The following is a 25,180-nucleotide window of genomic DNA, read 5'->3' as shown; positions in this document are numbered from 1 at the left end:
GCAGCTCGCAATTAAAGGTTTTCTGCATTTATGGTGTTGGCTCATATTTTATTACATTTTTGGGGGTTTCCAGGATTTTTCTGTCTGCCTTTTTTTCACAATTTACTTCTTTTCTGAAACATTTAAAACAAATGATTTACAGCTCAACTCCATTTAAGTGGAGTAAAATTGTTGTGTACTGTCCCCATAATGCAGCTGCACAGCCTCTTGTTCTACCTTTCCTGCATGGTAAAATACCTTCATTTTGTAATGCAGGATTTCTCATAAATTGAAAGTCTACAAGACCATCTGTAAAATCTGAACTGCCACGGTTCACAGATGTGAGATTTATAATCTGTTCTTTTATAGTCCGGATTTTAATTAGATAAATACAGAAAAAATGTGGTTGATTTGTTTGATGATGATATTAAGAAAATATATATTAACAGTTTGTGAAACTAAGATATTCTACTGTACTACTTCACAAATTCTCCTTTTGGAGACCAATCTGATCCTCTTAAAACAAACTGGTTTCACTTCAGTTTTTCATTTCTTCATTCACACAAAGTTCTGACCACACATTAATCTGCCCCTCGCTCCCTGCTGATATCACAGTCTCCCCATTGTGGTCAAAGGTGACACTCTGCACGCTGTCACTGTGTCCTGACAGAGTCCTCACTGTCCAGGAGCCCACTTCCACCAGCCTGACCAAACCATCACTGCTGCCCACTGACAGCATCTTACCTGATGGGCTAAACACTACCTGGTTGGCACCCAGGGGCCCAGCATCTACAGTGGCCACTCCTGGCATAGGCTTCCTAATGTCCCACACATTGATGACACCACCTGAGTCACAGGAGGCCACGATGTCCCCAGCCAGGCTGAAGGCAGCATGGTAGCAGGGGTGTAGGTGTCCATGGAAAGCTGTGGTACAGACACCCAGCCTTGCATCCCACAGGGCGAGGGTTTTGTCAGCTGAGCATGTGAGGAGGAGGTTGGAGAAGGGCATGAAGCAGACGCTGTTGACGGAGGCCGTGTGGCGACGCAGTGTTAGGCGACATCGTTGACTGTTCAGGTCCCACAGCTTGGTGGTTCTGTCAGCAGAGCAGGAAGCCAGGAAGTGACCGCAGGAGTGGAAAGAGCAGCCCCAGGTGGGCTGGCTGTGGCCAGAAAAAGTCAACACACAGGAGCCAAGAGCAAAATCCCAGAGTCGCACCTGCATGACAGGAAGATCGGGGAAATCACCAGTGAAGAGCAGGCACACTACTAAGACAGTTCATGGTGGTTTTTACCCAAATCACGTGTACATAGTTGGAATGGTAATGAAGGTGATCTTACTGTAGTATCTCCACTGGTAGTTGCTAGTTTTGAGCCATCCGGATGGAAACTGCAGCCAGACAACCAATCAGAATGACCCTCCCCTCTCAGCACCATCTCACCAACCTGGCAACACACATTTCATAACATCATAATTCAGTTCTTGTGACTTGATTTTTTTTCTCTGCTTTTGTGCTCACAGTAGCTGTTGAAGAGCAACAGCTACTAAGAAAGAATATTAATGAGAGCTCCATGTTTGGTGTCACCTCAGCTCTACATGACTGGGGTAAATACAATCAGCAAACAACCAATCAGAACCACAGAGCAATCCTGCCTCCTCTTTTTACATTTATTTTTTATATCTTGTCTTTTTCTCAAGATTGTATGTCAGTGTGTAATTTATATTTGATTTTTTTTGCCTTTTACTCAATTTTATTTCATCTAAATTTATTAATTTATTTTTTATTTTGTCTCATGTCATTTCTTATTTCTCATCTCATTATCCTGTGTTTTTTCATCTTATCCCATATTTTAAGATAAACTTTATTCATTGCCAAGAGGACATTCAGGTAGTCTTGCAATTAATTAGTAATTCAGTAGTGAGAGTAGTCAGGAGTCATTGGCTAAGGTCTGGTAGAGCCTGATGGCAGTGGGGATGAAGGATCTCCTGTATCCAAATAACATTGTCCATCTCGTTTCATGTCATCCATCTATTTCATCTCATGTGATTCCAGCTCCTATCTCATTGTATTTCATCTAATATTGTCCTGCTTCATTCCATGTCATTCCATGTGTCTAATTGTCATCTTGTATGTCATCCAGTCTTATTTCATGTTCTCATATGTTGTCTCATATCTCATCTCGTCTCTATCATTGATACAGGTATAGATCAAGGTACATGTACACGTTTCTCTTACTTTCTCTCTGCTGGCTGGCAATACCCACAGCTTCCAGCTGCTGTCATCGCTGGCAGACGCAAGGATCAGTTTCTGTGGATGGAGACTGATGCAGCTTATGGGAAGCTTGTGGGCTCTGATGGAGCAGCACAGACTAAAAGAACTGGGCTGTTTCCATTCTGGTGATTTCAGCCGAGGGTTCATCTTCCTACTGCAGATGGGAAACTCTGAATCTTTTGGATGTCTCTTCATGGGGCTTTTTGCTGATAATTTTTGAGTGCAGTCTGTCTTTTTTAATGTTGTCTTATTAATTTGGGGGCTTTCCTGATCTACTCTTGCTTCTGAGGTATTCTGAGCTCTGTCTTTCTCTAAACTAAGAAGCATTTTCTGCCTCAGAGCTGTTTTAAATTTGTCATCCAGCTGCCTAAGTGCTGGCCCATACGACTCCAGGTGTTTCTTTAGCTGATTGTAGTCCTCGATCAACGTGCTTTTATTCTCAGCCACTTTCTGGTACTGCAGCCAGTGGAAATCTCTCTCCCTTTGCAACTTCACCAGGCTCTCCCCTGCTGCCAGCACCTCCTGTCTGAGCTGGTCTGTCTCTCTGCGGACTGCCTCCAGCTCGCTCTGAAGAAGCTGCCTGTGTGTGAGAGCATCATGGATAAAGGAGATGCCTGCTGCTGCCATCGTTCTCATCAGAGCTTCTGTCATGGCTTTCTGTGCTGAGCTGTGCCACTCGGCTTCAAAGCTATTGAGAGTCTGTCTCAGGCTAGCTCTTCTGAGAAAGTTCCTCAGAAAGTCGTCCACCACCTCTGGGATGCTCACAATTATTAGGTCTTTAGGCAGTCCAGACTTTCTTCTGGTAACAGTGGTGGAAGCAGCCTTCCTCACTACCTCCTCAAAGTTCTCCTCCTCAACACTCCTCCTCTCTTCCTCTGAGAAAACCTTCCTATTCTCCTCCTCTGCTCTTTCTTTTCTCTGAGCTGACATTTTCTCCTTCTGCTTCTGAGCCTTTTGTTTACCTGTTGCTATGGTAATTCTTCACTGAGCAGCTGAGTGTGACTTCCACTCTGTGTTGTTTACCCTGTTGCCATAGCAACCCTGGCGGCTGTTTATATTTAACTGCCTTTACATTGATCAGCCATAACATTATGACCACTGACAGATAAAGTGAGTAACACTGATTAACTTGTTACTGTGGCACCTGCCAGCGTGTTGGGTATACTAAGCAGCAGGTGAACATTAAATCCTCAAAGTTAATGTGTTGGAAACAGGAAAAACAGCCAAGGATGTGAGTGGCTCTGACAGGGGCCAAATGTGGTGGCTAGATGACTGGGTCAGAGCATCTCCCAAACTACACATCTTGTTGGGTGTTCCCAGTCTGCAGTGATTAGTACTAACCAAAAACTTTCTAATTTCATTTATACTTTTCAAAAAATCCCACCGTGTCTGAATCTTTGTTGCAATGTTTGAAATAATGTACAATGGTTATTCAATAACAATCATGTCATCTGCCATTGGCCATTGGAGTCTCCTCTGCAGCCTGTTGTCGGTGATGATGCTCTGATGCCACTGCCTGAATTCTGAACAACATCTGTTTTAGAGCCTCCACTGGACCAGGATGCTTCCAGATGGTGTTTCCATGGAGACTGCTGCCTGTGGTTTGGGAGACACAACAGACAAATGTGGGCCTGGATCAGTGGATTCTGAATGATTTAGACTTCAGTGTATATAAGATAATATAAACTTTATTCATGCCCAAAGTGAAATTTGTGTAGTCTTGTAGATGATTATTAAGCCAATAGTGAGAGTTGTCAGTAACAGTCCAGTTATCATCTGCCATTAGCTAAGGCAGTGTTTCTCAAACTGGGGTGCGCTGGGTGTTTTTTTCCCTTTCATGTCAGAACATGTGGCGTCCCATTTTAGGGACGTTCAACAACAAATCTACTGCCATGGTGATTTCTCACGGCCTCTGTTTCTCACTGACTAGACACACCGTGTGGGTTTGGACAATGGACAAGTATCTCACTAGGTAAAAGAAAAACGTGGCTGGACATTTCCCTTTGGTTTTGAATGTTTTCAGGTTTTGTTCTGAATCAGTGAATCCACTCAAGCAGGAAAAGGTTCTACACAAGAAATAAATGCTACATACGAATTTAGTTCAATCAGAGGACTTCTGAAAATGACAAGCAGAGGGCAGCAGTCCGGCCGACCTGCGTCTGTCTGCTGCACAGCTCACCAGACGAAGAAGTGGACACAGGCATCAGCGCGTTTTCATTCCCAAGACTCAGGAGAAAGCAAAGGTAACAGGTTAGGGTTAGGGCACAGGGGAAGTGTCATGACACTCGGTGTTGGGGTGGGGGTGAAGGCTAGGTGCACAATAAGGTCCGAGGAATCACACGTCCACGGCAAAACAGGCCTCTTGAGTCTACTCTCAAATCTTGGGATCTAATGCTAACCCGTTGTGTACGTCACATGAGCCCGTCACATGACCGTGAGACGGAAAGGCCACCGGAAGAGCGTTTCCTGTGTTGTAAATATTTGTCACATTCAGAGTAGGACAGCTTGGTGCTGGTCACTTCACCTGAACAACCTTCATTCACTTTGTGCGGATTGGAGCTTTCGTTTTACTGCAGCTTTCACCTTAGGGACTGAGACTCCAGGGAACGTCCCTTAACGTGACACACAACCGGAGGTACGTACATTTTGACACAACTTAGAAACACCAACCTGTGTCCGGGTACGTATATTTTGACACAACTTACAAACACCAACCTGTGTCCGGGTACGTACATTTTAATTAACACAACTTACGAACACAAATTGTGTCCGGGTACGTACATTAACACGTACATGGACACATTAACCGTACGCTATATCAGTACCTGAGCTGCTGTATGATGTAAACAAACACAAACAACCTGTGGGCCACACCTGTGTTTCACATACGTCAAAGAAGCAGCGCAGCATTACGGATATGTCCTCTATATGTTCAGAGCAGTTCAGCTGAATACAGAAGGCCAGGCACAGTGGTTATTTCATGGGTTTAATCAAACAAAAAAACTGTATGAAACAGTGTATAATATTGTACCTTGCAGGCTCAGAAGTCACCATGGGGTCGGCGGTGGAGAGGACGGACGAACATGTGAGGGAGTATCTGGTCTACCGCGGATTTACCAACACTCTGAAACATTTGGACACGGAAATTAAAACCGACAAAGAAAAAGGCTTCAGGGTACAACTGAGGATAAAGTTTTGTCTGAAAGATTTGCTTTATGGCTATTATTCCAAAACTCAGAAAGTGATGTTCACTTTTTGAGACAGTCTTTGAAAGGGGTGCAATCTGTTTTGGTTTGTCTTTAATCTGAAACCTCCTTTGTGTGCAGGTGGATAAGATCATTGATCAGCTACAACAGTTCATCCAAAGCTTTGACTTGTTTGGTCTGAAGGACTACTGGCTTTATCTGGACAGGCGTCTGTTCTCCAGGCTGGAGGATGTTTACAGATCCACGGTCAACAAACTGAGAACCAGCCTGTACAGATACTACGTCATCAACACCATCCAGGTAACGTCCTGCATAAAAACCACATGAGTCTGTGCGTTTCTGAAACACAACAGACAAAAATCACAGTTCCTCTTGTGCTTTCATCCTCCCAGAAAGGAAACTTAGAGAAGACTCATGAGTTTTTCCAAAAACAAGCACTGGAGCTGCAGGGTCAGGTGGAGTGGCGTGATTGGTTCATCCTGCCATTTATCCCTGCCCCCGAGCAGAACCCAGCCTTCTCTCCATACTTCTCCCGCCAGTGGGCTGACACCTTCCTGGTTTCACTGCACAACTTTCTCTCGGTCCTCTTTCAGTGTATGCATATTCTTGAGAAAGCAACATAGTCAGTGTAGTGTTGTAGTGAATACGTTGTAATGCATGTCTGAAAGGCACTGTGCCTCTTAAAGTTCGGATTTGCTACTTTTCGGTCCTTAACTGTTTTGCACCCCAGCCTGTCCTGCTGAGTTTTGATGCTGAAGTGCAGAAGATGACCAGCCTACTTGAAGACAACGAACAGCTCCGGCAGCTGGTGAGAAGAAAACCATAGAGTAAACTCCTGCTTTGTAAGAATGTTTTAGCACAGTCAACATTTTTATAGAAAAAAGGCAAATATAAAAATGTAAATAGTCTAATATTAGTTGTCAGAATTACATATTTTTATGTTCAGTGGGTACGGAAAGTATTCAGACCCCTTTAAATTTTTCACTCTTTGTGTCATTGCAGCCATTTGCCAAAATCAAAAAAGTTCATTTTATTTCTCATTAATGTACACTCAGCACCCCATCTTGACAGAAAAAAACAGAAATGTAGAAATTTTTGCAAATTTATTAAAAAAGAAAAACTGAAATATCACATGGTCATAAGTATTCAGACCCTGTGCTCAGTATTGAGTAGAAGCACCCTTTTGAGCTAGTACAGCCATGAGTCTTCTTGGGAATGATGCAACAAGTTTTTCACACCTGGATTTGGGGATCCTCTCCAGTTCTGTCAGGTTGGATGGTGAACGTTGGTGGACAGCCATTTTCAGGTCTCTCCAGAGATGCTCAATTGGGTTTAGGTCAGGGCTCTGGCTGGGCCAGTCAAGAACGGTCACAGAGTTGTTCCGAAGCCACTCCTTTGTTATTTTAGCTGTGTGCTTAGGGTCATTGTCCTGTTGAAAGGTGAACCTTCGGCCCAGTCTGAGGTCCTGAGCACTCTGGAAGAGGTTTTCTTCCAGGATATCTCTGTACTTGGCCACATTCATCTTTCCTTCAGCTGCAACCAGTCGTCCTGTCCCTGCAGCTGAAAAACACCCCCACAACATGATGCTCCCACCACCATGTTTCACTGTAGGGATTGTATTGGACAGGGGATGAGCAGTGCCTGGTTTTCTCCACACATACCGCTTAGAATTAATGCTAAAAAGTTCAATCTTGGTCTCATCAGACCAGAGAATCTTATTTCTCATAGTCTCGGAGTCCTTCATGTGTTTTTTGGCAAACTCTATGCGGGCTTTCATGTGTCTTGCACTGAGGAGATGCTTCCGTCGGGCCACTCTGCCATAAAGCCCCGTCTGGTGGAGGGCTGCAGTGATAGTTGACTTTGTGGAACTTTCTCCCATCTCACTACTGCATCTCTGGAGCTCAGCCACAGTGATGTTTGGGTTCTTCTTTACCTCTCTCACCAAGGCTCTTCTCCCACGATTGCTCAGTTTGGCTGGACGGCCAGGTCTAGGAAGAGTTCTGGTCGTCCCAAACTTTTTCCATTTGAGGATTATGGAGGCCAATGTGCTCTTAGGAACCTTGAGTGCTGCAGAAATTCTTTTGTAACCTTGGCCAGATCTGTGCCTTGCCACAATTCTGTCTCTGAGCTCCTTGGGCAGTTCCTTTGACCTCATGATTCTCATTTGCTCTGACATGCACTGTGAGCTGTAAGGTCTTATATAGACAGGTGTGTGCCTTTCCTAATCAAGTCCAATCAGTTTACTTAAACACAGCTGGACTCCAATGAAGGAGCAGAACCATCTCAAGGAGGATCAGAAGAAATGGACAGCATGTGAATTAAATATGAGTGTCACTGCAAAGGGTCTGAATACTTATGACCATATGATATTTCATTTTTTCTTTTTTAATAAATTTGCAAAAATTTCTACATTTCTGTTTTTTTCCTTCAAGATGGGGTGCTGAGCGTACATTGAGAAATAAAATGAACTTTTTTGATTTTGGCATTTGCCAAAAATGGCTGAATGGCTGAAAATGGCTGAATTGCAAAATGGCTACGATGTCACAAAGAGTGAAAAATTTAAAGGGGTCTGAATACTTTCCGTACCCACTGTACATGGTCATGAGATATTGTCAAGATTAGCTTTTCAACAAAAGATCTATATTATATCATTTGGTTTAAGATAATCTATAATTTAATTAAAGATCCCCATCATCTAATTTCTCTTCATTATCTTTATAAAGTTCAACTATTTGCAGCAACTTATCAAGCCCATTGTGATGTTAAGCTCTGAAGCTTTGTCCAAAGTTTTCAAATGTGACGTCAACAGTCTCAGCCTGAGTTTACATGTTTTTGATTGTTCTGTACCACCTGTCCTGTGCTGTGGTATATGTCTGTCGCTGCATCTCGTCCAGCTGTTTGCCCTGCAGACGGAGAGTCGGGACCAGAGGGACGGAGATGAGATGGTCCACCACAAACTGCCAGCCTACGTCCAGAACATGGACCGCCTGGGAGACACTGAGCTGTGAGATACTACCATCACTGTCTTTACTGATAACTGACTACAGCTAAGGTGGCTGCCATTCTGTTGAGTCTTGATTTAAAAGACCACTGACACATGATGCTTTTAACCAAAGTAATTTATTGGCTGAGAGTCAAAACCCTTCCCGCTGGCCCCCAGGGGTTTGGTCTTCCTTTGATGGCTGCCATTACATGGAAGTTTTCACTTTCTAATGTTCTGAGCAAAACCTCTGGACAAAAACAGCTTCAAAGAAAGATAGTAGATTTCCAGATATGAATTAAGTTTTGGATTTAGATCAGTGTAAGTATTTACATGGAAACCAAAAATCTGTATTATGTGTTTTGAGTTACAGATGGCAGCCATCCTGAATGTTCTGCTGAAATAGTCTTTTAGTCTTTTAGATTTAGTGTCTTTCACTTTTAGTGTTTTTCATCCTGATGTGTTTTTTACCATCAGTTACAGGTCACGCACATTTCTGATGCTAGTCTGTTCGGTTTTACCTCACTATACTGACTGAATACAGTTATTTTACTGGTATTTTATTGAAAGTAGTAAAAGTTACAGTGAAATCTTGTGAATAATATCAGAAAGTCCAAGTGACACCAGGGAAAATTTCATTGTTGAAATCATATAATTCATAATGTGTTCTCCATTTTTGATGTCCATTGAGACGGGAGTATCATGAAAGAGGGGAAGGATTTTTAAAATATTTGGCGGTCATTCAAAAGTCTCATATTTTTATTAGAAGAACTTTCTTGCACTTTAAAGCAGACTAATCTGCTACTGTTTTATGTGTTCAACCATATGACCAGTGGCTTTAGAAAGTAGATCCCTTCACTTTTTGCACGTTTCATTGTATTTAATATAAAATTTATAGTCTCTATTTTTGCATATCACTCAATAACCTATAATGATAAATTGAAAACATATTTTGTTGCAAATTTATTAAAAATCAAAAACTAAAATCTCATGTTTACAAAAGTCCTCAGTCTTTGCTGTGGTGCCAAACTGTGGTCAGATGGCTGTTGTCCACCTGTGACAAACTGATGCACTTGCAGTTTAGAAAGGCACACACCTTTTTATTTAAGGTCTCACAGTTCACACTGCATGTCAGAACTTCCTGTAGATCTGGGCAAGAAAATAAAAATATTTCTTAAGCTCTGAGCATTCCCGTAAGTACAGTGGCCTCAGTAATTGTGAAATGGAAGAAGCTTGAACCACCACCGTTTTTTTTGTAGAGATTCCATCCAAACTGAGTAACTGGGCAAGAAGATTTCTCAGAGAGGAGAACAAAAACCCATTGACCCTCTGACAGAGCTTCAGAGTCCTCTGCAGGGATGGAGAACCTACTGGAAGGATTTTTATTTTTGTCATTATGGGTTATAGTGTACAGACCGACAGGAATTTACAGCAACTTTGTCTATTTGAAATTAAATCTACAATACAAAGTGTGCAAAAAGTGAAGATGTCTGCTTTCTGGAGTAAAACATATATATACTGTATATATTTAGGTATAAAAAAAATTTCCCGTCTCACCCCTATGGGTGGTGTGTGTGTCTTCCTCAATCTCGGGTCCTCTACCAGAGGCCTGGGATTTTGAGGGTTCTTCGCAGTATCTTAGCTGTTCCTAGCACTGCGCTCTTCTGGACTGAGATGTTGTTCCTGGGATCTGTTGGAGCCACTCTCCCAGTTTGGGGGTCACAGCCCCGAGGGTGCCGATTACCACGGGGACCACTGTTGCCTTCACCTTCCACATTTTTTCTAGCTCTTCTTTGAGCCCTTGGTATTTCTCCAGCTTCTCATGTTCCTTCTTTCTGATGTTGCTGTCACTTGGGACTGCTACATCTACCACTACGGCTTTCTTCTGCTGTTTGTCCACCACTACTATGTCCGGTTGGTTAGCCATCACCTGTTTGTCGGTCTGTATCTGGAAGTCCCACAGGATCTTAGCTCGGTCATTCTCCCTCACCGTTGGAGGTGTGTCCCATTTTGACCTTGGGACCTCCAGCCCATACTCGGCACAGATGTTCCTGTACACTATGCCGGCCACTTGGTTATGGCGTTCCATGTACACCCTGCCTGCTAGCATCTTACAACCTGCTGTTATGTGCTGGATTGTCTCAGGGGCATCTTTGCACAGCCTGCACCTGGGGTCCTGCCTGGTGCGGTAGACCCCGGCCTCTATCGATCTTGTGCTCAGGGCCTGTTCTTGTGCTGCTACGATTAGTGCCTCTGTGCTGTCTTTCATTCCAGCTTTTTCCAGCCACTGGTAGGACTTTTCGATATCAGCCACTTCTTGTATCTGTCGGTGGTACATGCCGTGCAGGGGTTTGTCCTGCCATGATGGTTCTTGCTCTTCTTCCTCTGCATCGGGCTTCTGTTGCCTGAGATATTCACTAAGTATTCCATCGCTTGGGGCCATCTTCCTGATGTACTCATGGATCTTGGCTGTTTCATCTTGGATGGTGGCTCTGACGCTCACCAGTCCCCGGCCTCCTTCCTTCCTCTTAGTGTACAGTCTCAGGATGCTGGATTTGGGGTGAAGTCCTCCATGCATTGTGAAGAGCTTCCTTGTCTTGACATCAGTGGCTTCTATGTCCTCTTTTGGCCAGCTTATTATGCCAGCGGGGTATCTGATGACTGGCAGGGCGTAGGTGTTGATGGCTTGGACCTTGTTTTTCCCATTTAGCTAACTTCTTAGGACTTGCCTTACTCTCTGTAGGTATTTGGCTGTGGCTGCTTTCCTTGCGGCTTCTTCTTGGTTCCCATTTGCCTGTGGGATTCCAAGGTACTTGTAGCTGCCCTCAACATCCGCTATGCTGCCTTCTGGGAGTTCAACTCCTTCAGTCCTGACAACCTTCCCTCTCTTCGCTATCATTCGACCACACTTGTCCAGTCCGAATGACATTCCAATGTCGTTGCTGTATATCCTGGTGGTGTGGATCAGTGAGTCAATGTCTCGCTCAGTCCTGGCATACAGCTTGATGTCATCCATGTACAGGAGGTGGCTGATGGTTGCCCCATTTCGCAGTCGGTATCCGAAGCCAGTCTTTGCGATGATCTGGCTGAGGGGGTTCAGGCCTATGCAGAACAGCAGCGGGGACAGAGCATCTCCTTGGTAGATGCCGCACTTGATGGAGACTTGTGCTATTGGCTTGAGGTCGGCTACTAGGGTTGTTTTCCACAGCCCCATTGAGTTCCTTATGAAGGTTCTTAGGGTCCTATTGATGATGTACAGCTCCAGGCATTCCAGGATCCATGTGTGAGGCATTGAGTCGTAGGCTTTCTTGTAGTCAATCCATGCGGTGCACAGGTTGGTCTGCCTGGCCTTACAGTCTCGAGCGACCGCTTTATCCACCAGTAGTTGGTGTTTTGCTCCTCTGGTGTCCTTACCCATTCCTTTCTGGGCCCCGCTCATGTATTGAGCCATGTGCCTACTCATCTTAGCCGCTATGATGCCCGACAGGAGCTTCCATGTTGTGCAGAGGCAGGTTATCGGACGGTGGTTGGATGGGACTGCTCCCTTCTGGGGGTCCTTCAGGATCAGGACTGTCCTGCCTTCAGTTAGCCACTCTGGGTGAGTCCCATCCATTAGCAGCTGGTTCATTTGATCTGCCAGGCACTCATGGAGGGCAGTTAGCTTCTTTAACCAGTAGGTGTGGATCATGTCAGGCCCCGGTGCTGTCCAGTTCTTCATGTTTGAGACCCTTTCTCGGACATCTGCCGTTGCGATGGTTACTGGTTCCTGTTCAGGGAGGTTGCTGTGGTCTGCTCTTAGGTCTGCCAGCCACTGGGCATTGGTGTTATGTGATGCCTCCCTCTCCCATATGTTTTTCCAGTATCGTTCAGTCTCCAGCCTTGGTGGGTCAGCTCTCGTGTTGCTGCCCCCCCCACTGAGAGTACACTTTGGATGGTTCGGTGGAGAACATCCTGTTTATTCTCCGTGCGTCTATTTCTCTGGTGTACCTCTTCAGGTGTGGCAAGGGCTGTGAGTCGTTGTTTGGCAGTCTCCAGGGCCTCTGGTATGGACAGCCTGCTGTATTTCTTACCCAACTTCATCCCCCTTCTCTGCAGTTCTGATAGTTGGCTAACCTCTCTCCGTGTTGCCCTTATTTTTGCCTCTAACCTCCTTCTCCATGCAGGGTACTGCTCCTTGGTGGTGGAATGTATTTTGTGGCCAAGCATCTCAAGGATCACTGTTGCCGTGGTGTATATCAGCTTGTTGGTCTCGGTGATGGTCACAGTGGGGATTGTTTGTAATGCTGCATTCACGTCTTCTAGTAGACTTTCAGAGAGTACTTCACTTAGTCTTGGTAACCGGCTGCGGAGGTTCCAGGTGTCCATCTTGCATACGATCCTCACCCTCAGGTCAGCTGCTCTTGTGTTGAGCGTGTCGGGGCTTGTCATTGGGGCTTGATACCCAATCTCGGGTGGGGGTGGTGTTGTTTCCCCCCTGACCTGGCGTCCTGGCTCCCCCTTGCCGTAGCATTTGTGTTGTATTTCTTCAATCTCTAGTTGTGATAGCAGCTGCCGTTTGCGGATGTTGGAACACTGAGCTACTAGATGCTTTGGCCCTAGTGTGGATGGTGGGTTTCGGAGTTTCCATAGGTCCCACATCCTCTTCATGTAGCCCCTATCGTGGGGTTACTCATGTAGTAGCACTCCAACAATTCCCTGTTATCAGCCCTTGTCCACGAGTGTCTTGTTCCAGTAGCCCATTTCTCATCAGGTTGCCCTGGTCCCCTAGCACCTGACGCGGACCTTGTTGACCCGGGCGACGTCCGAGCCGGTATGACTCCATCATTTCTATTGCAGTAGAGGAGTCTTGGAACTATGTATGGCAGTTTCACCATCTTTTAAACTCATGAACTGATCATGTCATGGGGTTGTTCTTAGATGGTAAACACAGGATTGGCTAAGTTTGCTAATGCCATCTGCCTAGACAGATATTATTGCACTGCAGGATTATCTAATGGTTATCCTAATGGCTTTCACATTTAAAGGTGTCCGAAGTAGGGCCGTTACAGTATTTCCAGTGAGAGAGCAGCTACAGTGTTTTACAGAAGTGAGTACACCCCTCACTTTTTTGTAAATAGTTTATCATATCTTTTCATGTGACAACACTGAAGAAATGACACTTTGCTACAATGTAAAGTAGTGAGTGTACAGCTTGTATAACAGTATAAATTTGCTGTCCCCTCAATATAACTCAACACACAGCCATTAATGTCTAAACCGCTGGCAACAAAAGTGAGTACACCCCTAAGTGAAAATGTCCAAATCGGGCCCAATTAGCCATTTTCCCTCCCTGGTGTCATGTGACTCGTTAGTGTTACAAGGTCTCAGGTGTGTTAAATTTGGTGTTATTGCTCTCAAATTGGGCCCAAAGTGTCAATATTTTGTGTGACCACCATTATTTTCCAGCACTGCCATAACCCTCTTGGGCATGGAGTTCACCAGAGCTTCACAGGTTGCCACTGGAATCCTCTTCCACTCCTCCATGATGACATCACAGGGCTGGTGGATGTTAGAGACCTTGCACTCCTCCACCTTCCGTTTGAGGATGCCCCACAGATGCTCAATAGGTTTAGGTCTGGAGACATGCTTGGCCAGTCCATCACCTTTACCCTAAGCTTCTTTAGCAAGGCAGTGGTCGTCCTGGAGGTGTGTTTGGGGTCGTTATCATGCTGGAATACTGCCCTGTGGCCCAGTCTCCGAAGGGAGGGGGATCATGCTCTGCTTCAGTATGTCACAGTACATGTTGGCATTCATGGTTCCCTCAATGAACTGTAGCTCCCCAGTGCCAGCAGCACTCATGCAGCCCCAGACCATGACACTCCCACCACCATGCTTGACTGTAGGCAAGACACACTTTTCTTTGTACTCCTCACCTGGTTGCCGCCAGACACGCTCAACACCATCTGAACCAAATATCTTGGTCTCGTCAGACCACAGGACACGGTTCCAGTAATCCATGTCCTTAGTCTGCTTGTCTTCAGCCAACTGTTTGTGAGCCTTCTTGTGCATCATCTTTAGAAGAGGCTTCCTTCTGTGACGACAGCCATGCAGACCAATTTGATGCAGTGTGCGGCGTATGGTCTGAGCACTGACAGGCTGACCCCCCACCCCTTGAAGCTCTGCAGCCATGCTGGCAGCACTCATACGTCTATTTCCCAAACCTCTGGATATGACGCTGAGCACGTGCACTCAACTTCTTTGGCCGACCATGGCGAGGCCTGTTCTGAGTGGAACCTGTCCTGTTAAACTGCTGTATGGTCTTGGCCACCGTGCTGCAACTCAGTTTCTGGGTCTTGGCAACCTTCTTATAGCCTAGGCCATCTTTATGTAGAGCAACAATTCTTTTTTTCAGATCCTCTGAGACTTCTTTGCCATGAGGTGCCATGTTGAACTTCTAGTGACCAGTATGAGAGACTCAGAGCAATAACACCAAATTTAACACCTGCTCCCCATTCACACCTGAGACCTTGTAACACTAACGAGTCACATGATACCAGGGAGGGAAAATAGCTAATTGGGCCCAATTTGGACATCACTTAGGGGTGTACTCACTTTTGTTGCCAGCGGTTTAGACATTAGTGGCTGTGTGTTGAGTTATTTTGAGGGGACAGCAAATTTACACTGTTATACAGCTGTACACTCACTACTTTACATTGTAGCAAAGTGTCATTTTTTTTCAGTGTTGTCACATGAAAAGATATGATAAACTATTTACAAAAATGTGAGGGGTGTACTCATTTCTGTGAGATACTGTATGTTTTCTGGGGACCTGCATGAGCCATAGCAACAGTTACAGTTCTATTGTAAATAAGAATGATAGTTATTTTTGTCTGTCTGCGTCTGCGTCTGATCCTTGTAAGAGTTGAGCATAAATTATCAAGCATAGCAGAATAAATTACAGAGGAAAAAATAGAAAATAGGGTAGCACGGTGGCTTAGTGGTTAGCACTCACAGCAAGAAGGTTCCTGGTTTGACCCATCAGGGGCCTTTCTGTGTGGAGTTTGCATGTTCTCTCTGTGCTTGCATGGGTTTTCTCCAGGTACTCTGGTTTCCTCCCACAGTCCAAAAACATGTATGTCAGGTTGATTGGTGACTCTAAATTGCTCACAGGAGTGAGTGCGAGTGTGTGAGGTTGTTTGTCTCTATGTGGCCCTGTGATGGACTGATGACCTGTCCAGGGTGTACCCCTGCCTTTCACCCAAAGAGAGCTGGCATAGGCTCCAGCAGATCCATGTGACCCTGGTTAGGAATAAGTGTGTATAGATAATGGATGGATGAATGAAGACATAGAAAATAATTTTTGTGATTGGTCCCATCCTACTCACGATCCTCTTTCGTATTGGATCTGAAACTGCCTACCTTCAAGCCCATTTAGCTTCCAGATGCAGCCTACTTTGTGTGTTAGAAAGAAAAGGATTATCAGGATAATCATCTATGTCGAGTTTGGTGTCATCGGCATAGCAGTTAAATTAATGCTGTCCTTGTAAATAATAAACTCTAGTAATAACATGTACAGATTGTTCTTCAAACATATAAGAAAATGTAACGAGCTTTTAAAATATACTGAGAAATCGCGATCTTACATGGTTCTCAGAAGAGATATAAGAATCACAAGGGTTTTTTTCTACAGTACCAACCAAAAAGTTTTTGGTCATCAAATTTTTATCCAGCATATGTTATAATCTAAATGATAGATTTCCATGCTATTTGGATTTTCAACATTTACAAATAACATACACAAGAAATACATAAAAGCAACTTGATACCTATCATGCAGCAACATAACGTTAACTATTATGTCAGATGATTGGTATTTTTGACAATAAACAGACAGATATACATTTCGACCTAAAGTTAACAATAGATTTTTCATCTATTGTTAACTTTAGGTTGGAATGTAATTTTGATCACCAAAGTTCGACTACGACGTACGTCTTCGTCAAATTGCATGGTATTCCAGTTAAGTGTTATTGAGACATTTAACCTTGAGCCACAAATGTTGACCAGGGATAATGATGCAGTCGGTTAAACCTTCTGGGAAAACTAGTTATTTGTACAACATTTAATAGCAATCAATTCAATAGTTCAGACATTTTACTTAAAGCCAAAAAATCTCAACATGATTGTGGTGCTACAGGAATCAAGGAGTAATGAGTCACTGGAATTCATCCTCTGGGCATCAAATACATTTGCACAAAATATCACGGCAGCCTACCCAGTAGTAGAGTTGGGGCATTATCACTGTGGTAATGTAGTACATACTGCAGATGTTTTTTCATTAATCTCTACAGTGCATTCAGAAAGTATTCAGACCCCCTTCACTTTTTTCCAGTTTTATGTTGCAACCTGATACTACAGTTGTTTAAACTCTTTTTTTTTTTTTCATTAATCTACACCCAGTGTGACAGAATGACAAAGTGAAAACAGAATTTTATGTTTGTAAGTTTATTAAAAAGGAAAAACTGAAATATCACATTTACATAAGTATTCAGACCCTTTGCACGTCATCAAGTGCCTCCCATTTCTCCTGATCTTTGCTGAGATGTTTCTACACTGTGACTGGAGTCCACCTGTGGCAAATTAAATTGACATGACTTGATTTGGGAAGGCACAGACACCTCACATTCATTTGCAATTTTTTCTACTGCACATTTAGTTAGCAAATGTACCATACAGAGTCATCATCAAAGATAGGAATAGAAGCTTACACACAATGTCATGACGTTGAGGTCTGCTTAGCATGATATTTAGTTCTGAGCACAGTGGGGACATCACTTCTATTTTTGTTTTACTGTAGGATCCCTAGGACATCCTCTTGAAGTGTGTGAGTCATGTTCCACAGTGGAGTTATTTCACCACATTTTTTTTGTACTCATTTATTAGTTTGGCTCTTAAACTTCCTTACCGTTCGCTGTCTCCTTCGATCCTGTTAGGGAAATGGTGTCGAGCCAGCGAGCTGCCAGCACAGTCGCTACTCCTTCCAGAAACTTCTTCTCTACATTCCTACCACAGGGCCGACGCACTCCTGGGAAACCACCTCAGGTGACCACTGGGTCTTCACCAAGCCAGGTAGCAGTGGGCAGGAAAGACCCACCGACCAGTCAGGTGAGAGCAAATTGGAAAAGTAATACTGGAATTGAAAAAGTAAACTGAACATCTTTGAAAGTTCTCCATTCCAGCTTTAAAATTCTCAAAGTTGTACTCTAAACTTGGTTGAATGTTTGGAAAAGCAGTTATCCAGTGATGTGACTGCTAATGTCAATGTTAAAAGTGCTGCTGCAATAGTGTTTAGCTCCAGTTTGTCTCATGACCACTAGATGCAGCTTGAAGTAAGCTCTGAAAATATTGAAATGAATAGGGAAAACACCAACATCTCTCTACAAATTAGTCAAGGGTCGTTTATTATGTTCATCCACAAAAGCAATACTTAATACTAGAAGGTTTTTAAACAATAAATTCAGTTCTTGGAAGATTAGATGTGGGGACATGGGGTTAGGTTGATTGGTGACCCTGTAATAGACCGGTGATCTGTCCAGGGTGTACCCCATCCTTCACCCATTCTCACCTCCTGTTACCCTGGATATGCCAGGATAGATGGGCGAAAGATTAGAGGTTTACCTTATTCTGATGTGAGTAGAGATTTTGAAAGTCACTACCCAATCAAGCAGATCAAAAAGACAAACCAAACTTCAAACCTTAAATCATTGCGAAGCCTAGCGTAATCAAGCACTGAACTGACCTTTGCTTGTTAGGTGGTTGGATTGGTTGTGGCTGTGTTTGTTGACACCACACTGCTTTGCCCTCACTATTGTGTAGATACAGATGTTTCATGTTTTGAGATCTCCACCACTGTGAGTTCTGACCTGAGATTCTCTTCTGTATCTGAAACTATTTTGTCTTTTCTAGCATCCAAAATCAAAAGAGGCAGTGCAAGCTAAGGAGGTGAAGCCAATTTCCAGTCAGGCATCAAGTGGTGAACAACTTGTGAGCTCTCAGTCTCAACAGTCAGCAAACCAGGCAACAAACCAGCCAACACATCTCAGACACAAGAGAATCCAGGATCATGAGAAAGAGAGGAAGGAACTTTTCTCTAAACCACCACCACAGGTACCAGAGGAATGATTCTGGCTGAAGCTTAGTTATGGTCACACCTGTTTGGTGCATTTCTACCAAATCTAAATCATGTACCCTTTCACTCACTTTTATTAAGGGAAGAAATAATTTTGAAATGTGGCTATCATAAAGGCTTCTCCGCAGCACCAAGGATCAGTCACTGACTTAATTTCCAGTAACCGCATAATTCCATGTGTTGTCTATAGACACCAGAGAAGAAGGGGGAGGTTGGGGAGGTAGAGCCGCCTGCCGAGACCTCCAGTGAACCTACTGACTCCTCCTCCTCTGTAAACAGCAGGAGCAGTGGAGGGATAACAGGGGGAGGAGGTCTGTCAGCAGAACAACCTTTCATCAAACTCAGCCAGGAGGAGTACGGCGAGCACCACTCCTCTATCATGCACTGCAGGTCTGCCTTCAGCACGTTCCCTGTTCAGTTACACTTTTCAAACTGGCGGGTTACAGACTGAACTCACATTTTCCTTCTGACGATATCGCACACATCTATGAGGCTGCTTGGTTTCTCAGGACAGTGTCAGATTGCTCATTATCTGAGAAAATCAAGGCAGATGACCTAAGTCACCTTTTGGTCTCTTTTAATAAAAACAAGACTACTACTTCTTCTTCTCTTCCAATCTATCCCACCTTCTGTTTTCTAGGGTTGATTGTTCGGGTCGCCGGGTTGCCAGTTTGGATGTAGATGGAGTCATCAAGGTGAATCTGTTTCATTCTCATGTGGAGTTGTGAAATTAGAAAATACAATAGTGTTACAGTTGTTATTTCTAACTAATTAAATCACACGCAATATAGCACATTAAAGTCTTCTGCCTCCTCTTCCTTAGGTGTGGTCGTTCAACCCCATTCTCCAGACCAAAGCCACCATCATGTCCAAGTCTCCTCTGCTGTCTCTTGAATGGGCCACCAAACCTGACAGACTGGTACATTAGCTGAGTATAGAGACATTAACCATTTAACCATGTTTCTGTTACTGCTTTAAGCTAATAAAAGAAGATGCATGTTACACATTAATAATACTAAACTGTTGAACCCAATCACTAAAATAAATATAAATACATTTTTTTAATTCCAGGACACATTTTTGTGCATAGGTAACTGCAAATATGGAGAGCCAAAAAAAAGAAAACACAAATTTGATACCACACAGGTCATGCAGAGACAAAAAGATAAAAAGAGATGAAAATTAAAAAATATAAATAGCATGTAACACTGTATGACAAATCTACCAAAATCTGACCTTTTTCATTGTTATTCAGTGGAGGTTTATTCCACTGTAGCAGATCGATGAGTGAGGAAAACTAATGTGTGTGTGTGTGTGTGTGTGTGTGTGTGTGCGCGCGTGTGCGCGCGTGTGTGTGTGTGTGTGGGGTCATGGTCAGCTGTTACTAGGCAGTGGTGTTGGCACAGTGCGGCTATATGATACAGACACCAAGAAGAACCTTTATGAGATGAACATTGATGAAACGCATCCACGGTATTGTACAAGTAGCTACACTAACATTGCAGCATTGCAAATCGACGTCCTCAACTGATCATCCATGTAGAAAACACAGTCTTACAAAAACATTTGTTATTCTGAATGGATTTTCACACAGATTCTAAGGAGGTTACTGCTAGTGCTAATGTTGTTGTCACACTAGATACATAGCCTGAATGAACTAGTTTTGTTTTTTCCACATATTTGTCTTAGTCAGTTACCAAGTGAAAGGAGACTTTCCTATAAAAATAGATAATTGGATTCTAATATACTCAAATTTGGTTTTATTTTGGCACCAGTTTGTTAACATGTCTGTAGTTTGTTTTCACCAAGATGGCTAGTTTGTGTCTGTACACCTTGTCTGTTGTCTCATGCTTTGTCTGATTGATTTAGACCATACACAAACTCAAATGTACAGTTACAAGACTATGGGCCTATAACCATGCTAGCAGCTCTGTGAGGCTGTAATTTGGGACAATTTGCAAAATGTCAGAATGTGGTTTTAGCTGGTGTTACATGTCGGATTTATTCCTTGACAGACTAGACTAGAATAAACCAGACAATTTAGTAAAACTTACTCATGCAGGTTTTACATTTTGTCATGTAGCAATGGATAATATTTGTTGCTGAGGGATAAATTCTATTAATAATATGAGTCTGTGTCTCTCAGTATCTTGTCTTTAGCCTGCAGTCCTAGTGGGTCATCATTTGTGTGCTCAGCTGCAGCTCTCAGTCGCTCTGGAAATGTCGAGTTGGTTCCTCGACTTCCTTTAACAGTGTCTGGACAGCTGCTGCTCTGGGACACCAAGACTGTCAAACAACAGGTAATTAATCAGCCAGTTCAGTAATGGTAACCTAGCTGAAACGTTAGTGCCAGCAGTTAAGTCTACAGCTTCAACCTAACTTTGTCAACGTCAAAAAACAACGTTACTCACTCCATACACACAGCAGAACCAGAGATATTGTCTTTACATAACCAGTAAAGAGACCAGTAAACAGACTTGTAAATATAAAAAATATGTAAAAACTGTAGAGTTCCCTTTTAACTCAAAATTACATTAGTTGCTGTGGTGGAAACCAGCATTGACATTTGAAAGTTTTAACGAAGTGGTCCAGTAACTGGTACAGTGGTGCCAGGATCAAGGACACCCAAAACTCTTTAATGCAGGTGGGGAGCGAAGGCTGCCACATCTGCTGTTAAACATTTCATGATAATGGTAATATTAAAACCTGTTCTAATGTCACCATAATATGTAATGTCAAGCTTAGATATCATCAGGTTCTGTCCTTCTCTCAGCTCCAGTTCTCTTTAGAGCCTGAACCAGTAGCCATTAATTGCACGGCCTTCAACCACAACGGAAACCTGCTGGTGACTGGGGCTGCTGATGGAGTCATCAGACTGTTTGGTCAGTGTTTATCAGGGACTGTTAACTATTTTCAGTCACTTAGAAATGGCTTTATTTGAGAGTCACAGCCTAAAGTCCAACAGAGGTTTATTCTTCTCCCCAGAGACAGTCCTAAGCAACCTGTTTTAATATTTTACTGAGCCATTCCTCTTGAACAGTGATGTCTAGTCATGTCCCTGTGAAGATGATTTTAGTTGAGTGGTTTTTGACCGCTTGCTTTAACATTTACGCATCGATTGGGGAACACACAGCCCTTTGAATTCTATAATATCTCTGATGTAGATATGCAACGCTACGAGAGCGCTATGAGCTGGAGAGCTCACGACGGAGAGGTCTACAGTGTGGAGTTCAGCTACGACGAAAATACTGTCTTCAGCATTGGAGAAGATGGCAAGGTTTGTGTGTTTATTTTGTGGACATGATTTCTCCAAATCCCAGGAACGTCTGTAAAACATATTTCATATTTTGTTTGTGTATTTGGCCGTTTCAAAGTGACAAATGAGGTCATAGTGCATCTGTATGTTATCTCTATCTCGCCTTCAGTGTGTAATTCTTTAAGTTCAGGAGTAACAGAGGTTGTCTGTTTGCTGAGAAGGTGGAGTTCTCATGAAACAACACACCTCTACAATTTCTGTGTCAATCCAGCCTTAACATAAGGAATTGGTGCTGCAGCTGTGCCCTTTGTTTGAATCTTAAGTAGCAGATTTGACACAGCTGATGACTTAAACTGCAACACAATGACAGTGGGCATCTATTACGACACCCAGGAGCAGACAGTGTAGTGAGATAGAATAGAACCAGAAAAGCACTTTTTTCCAATCGGCTGCCATCCCCCAGCCCTCTGGTGGTTTTCTTGAGTCAACTGTCAAAAGAATCAACAGAGTATAGTCCAACAAACAGCTGTGTGCGCGTGTGTGTGCGTGCGTTCAGTTCATCCAGTGGAACATCCATCGGTGTGGGGTGAAACAGTCAGAGCAGCTATTGCCACAGGACGCCACCGGGCCATTCGTTCTGTCAGGGTACAGCGGGTACAAACAGGTATGGTACCATCGCAACATCTGTTTTAACATTTTTTCAGCATTACTTTGTTTTATACAAATACATGAGAAAAGTGGATTATACCATGCTAACATCTGACTTTTGTCAAAATAAAAAGATAAATGAGTTAAAACCTTTAAGGTAATGAATGAGGTCACAAAAGAAATCCTGTGTAAGCAGAATAAGGAAAGTACTCGCTAACATAAATAGATGATTTTTAAATTAACTGTTTTTCAGGTTCAGGTTCCTCGAGGTCGGCTCTTCACTTTTGACTCTGAAGGACAACATGTCCTGACCTGTTCCAGCTCCGGAGGAGTCATATACAGAGTAATACACCTTCATTTTTACCACTCCTCCCATCCACACTGCTCTGCTTTAACATGAAAACCTTTAATTGCCTTTTTATAGATAGATACTTTATTCATCCGCTGTGGGGGAAATTCAAATTTTTATGTTGGGAATATTTTATTTGTTCATTATTTTTTAATGTTCTCTATATATGCACATTACATATCTTAATATTATATGAATGGAAATTTGCGTATGATGTAGTGTCTTTTTAAGGCATTTTTGTTTTCTTTTGGCTTTTTTTAAGAACATCAGTTTTTTTTTTTAAATTTCAGGACATTTAGTCCCAACATCATTTTGTTTCTTACAATGTTTTGTTCTTTTCTAGCTGACCAATGGAGAACCAGCTCTGGAGAGCGTGCTATCACTAGGCGGGCACAAAGCGCCAGTGGTGACAGTTGATTGGTGCTCTGCGGTGGACTGCGGCACCTGTCTGACCGCCTCCATGGACGGGAAGATCAAACTGAGCACGCTCTTGGCACAGAAGTCCTGACTAAGGACATAATCAGGTCATTAGAGTTTAACATGAACAGAAGATGACAATGCTTGTTTGATTCTTAGATGTCAACTTTTTCATGATGTGATGCAAATCTCACCAACCAGTTATTCAGATTAAGATTAAAGGCCAGTGAACGTTACATCTAAGAGCAGGTTCTCTCTTAAAGCTGCATTCCTTGATTCACTCGGCCTCTATGGGTCACTGATAGATTATCAGTTTAGATAAAGTAGCTGGCTCTGTAGCTGCCTATGTGTAGTAGAATGAAGGTGATGCTCATACCAGTTCACAGGGTAAAAAGTATCATTAAAGATTTCAATAAATGGTGTAACTTTAAACCTGCTCAAAACAAACAGAAGTTATAGGAACTCATTTGTAAAAATTCATTGTTCAAACAGCAGGAGACAGTTCACTCGTTCCTGCTGTGGCTGAACTAAATAATGGGCGTAAAGAACTTCATAATACGTGGGAACAAGATCATTCATGTACAAGATCTGACACAACAGCACACATGGTGTCAAAGCCTTTGACACTAACTTTTTAATAAAACATTTCATTAGTCATGTGGCATGTTGTTCAAAATATATTCTAAAATATATACAAAATACTAATTATGATGGAGAAACATGTTAGCATAAATAAGAACAATAGGTCACATTGGAACATAGAAATACGTCAATGTTATTTTAAGAATCTATAATCCTGCTCACCAACTTTTTGTTTCTTAATACTTGAAGCATTAAATCAGATTATGTTCATATTGTTAGAGCAGAACTATGTCTCCTGTCTATGAGAACCATCTGTATTGTAAGCTGAGAACCTTTACGGGGAGGCGGCGGCGGCGGCGGAGGCGGACGCACGCACGCACGCACGCACGCACGCACGCACGCACGCTGGCTGCTTGGTACCATAATTGTTTGAAGAGATGCGCAATAAAGCTGAGCAGCGCTAGGCTGACCGCTGTCTAAGTCCTAATACACTTACTGCAGTTCAGAGCATCGGCTCGACCTTCCCAAGTGTAGCTTTTAGCTACGGCACTCCGTGACATGGCATGTAGTGACTGAACAGCAAGATGCTGTGGGCTGTTCTGAAGTTGAAACTGCAGCAACATGTATTAGATTCAGTCTATATGACTCCAATGATGCATGGTTTACCAAAAACCTGGCACGCTGCATGCAGGGAGCTGTGACATGGAGGTGAGCTCAGGGAGCAGGCCCAGATTATTTTGCACAGAGCAGAGTGAGCACATGTAAGTATGTAAGCGTGTTTATCTGGATGAGTGACCAGAACACGCTGCTCCCACCAAACTACCACCCAACAGAAAAGGCATCCAGGATTTATTTTCTATGACTGCTACTTGTACCTTCTGTTTACTGTGCACATATGTAGAAGTTTACACCCATGATGGTAGTGCTGTTTTTTGTGAGTTTGCATGGCTACTACTTGTAATGAAGCGTATTTACATTGGCATTAAAAACAGGGTGAGCTGGCAGTTTGCCACTTCATTCAATTATTTCCCTGACATTCCCTGACACTAGCTCAGACATGGTGGGGTGTTTTCCCAGGGTTCATGTCTGCTGCAGCCCCCAGAAACCAGAGCCTCTTACATCACTGGACTGGAAAAAGCCAAGAATGATCACTCCACGTCCAGAATGGATTATTGAATGGGCTTACCTGGACGAGGCACAGGAGCCAAAGAGGTTAGGGGCCCCAAATGTTCCTTTTAAACTGGGTCCTTTTAATTTTTCTGTGTGGGTGGGTATTTCATTGCCTGTGCCCAAGGGTCCATCCAGCTTCTGCCTCAAAGCTGAGA

The 25,180-nt window shown here is 43.3% G+C and overlaps 2 protein-coding genes across 2 annotated transcripts; one reads left to right on the top strand and one right to left on the bottom strand.

Annotated features, from left to right (window-relative positions):
* Positions 1–28: 28 nt before the first annotated feature.
* On the bottom strand, positions 29–4,504 carry spag16 (sperm associated antigen 16). The gene is made up of 4 exons (XM_026297863.2): positions 4,342–4,504; positions 2,214–3,845; positions 1,318–1,422; positions 29–1,195 (listed from the first exon to the last, which is right to left on the bottom strand). The coding sequence occupies exons 2-4, from the start codon at positions 3,177–3,179 to the stop codon at positions 518–520; spliced, it is 1,749 nt and encodes a 582-aa protein (XP_026153648.1). The 5' UTR covers positions 3,180–3,845; positions 4,342–4,504; the 3' UTR covers positions 29–517.
* Positions 4,505–4,562: 58 nt separating this feature from the next.
* wdr91 (WD repeat domain 91) lies at positions 4,563–24,844 on the top strand. The gene is made up of 18 exons (XM_026297859.2): positions 4,563–4,884; positions 5,288–5,424; positions 5,576–5,755; positions 5,848–6,055; positions 6,181–6,263; positions 8,350–8,459; positions 17,408–17,579; positions 18,381–18,581; positions 18,794–18,993; positions 19,244–19,298; positions 19,427–19,522; positions 19,982–20,076; positions 20,750–20,903; positions 21,377–21,485; positions 21,768–21,880; positions 22,416–22,523; positions 22,761–22,850; positions 23,200–24,844. Exons 2-18 carry the CDS (start codon positions 5,302–5,304, stop codon positions 23,362–23,364), a joined length of 2,262 nt encoding a protein of 753 aa, XP_026153644.1. The 5' UTR covers positions 4,563–4,884; positions 5,288–5,301; the 3' UTR covers positions 23,365–24,844.
* Positions 24,845–25,180: the final 336 nt, after the last annotated feature.

This window comes from Mastacembelus armatus, chromosome 12, assembly GCF_900324485.2.
Source record: "Mastacembelus armatus chromosome 12, fMasArm1.2, whole genome shotgun sequence".
Classification (NCBI taxonomy): Eukaryota; Metazoa; Chordata; class Actinopteri; order Synbranchiformes; family Mastacembelidae; genus Mastacembelus; species Mastacembelus armatus.
Note: the sequence above shows the minus strand (reverse complement) of the source record. Positions and strands in the feature narration are given on the sequence as shown.

Coding starts and splice junctions, on each gene's coding strand:
- spag16 (XM_026297863.2), bottom strand. CDS start 3,179: ATGTCAGCTCAGAGAAAAGAAAGAGCAGAGGAGGAGAATAGGAAGGTT. Junction 1,423..2,213: donor TGCCAGCCAGCAGAGAGAAA/GTAAGAGAAACG, acceptor GTGTGTTGCCAG/GTTGGTGAGATGGTGCTGAG. Junction 1,196..1,317: donor CTACCAGTGGAGATACTACA/GTAAGATCACCT, acceptor CCTGTCATGCAG/GTGCGACTCTGGGATTTTGC.
- wdr91 (XM_026297859.2), top strand. CDS start 5,302: ATGGGGTCGGCGGTGGAGAGGACGGACGAACATGTGAGGGAGTATCTG. Junction 6,264..8,349: donor ACGAACAGCTCCGGCAGCTG/GTGAGAAGAAAA, acceptor CATCTCGTCCAG/CTGTTTGCCCTGCAGACGGA. Junction 19,523..19,981: donor CCACCAAACCTGACAGACTG/GTACATTAGCTG, acceptor GGTCATGGTCAG/CTGTTACTAGGCAGTGGTGT.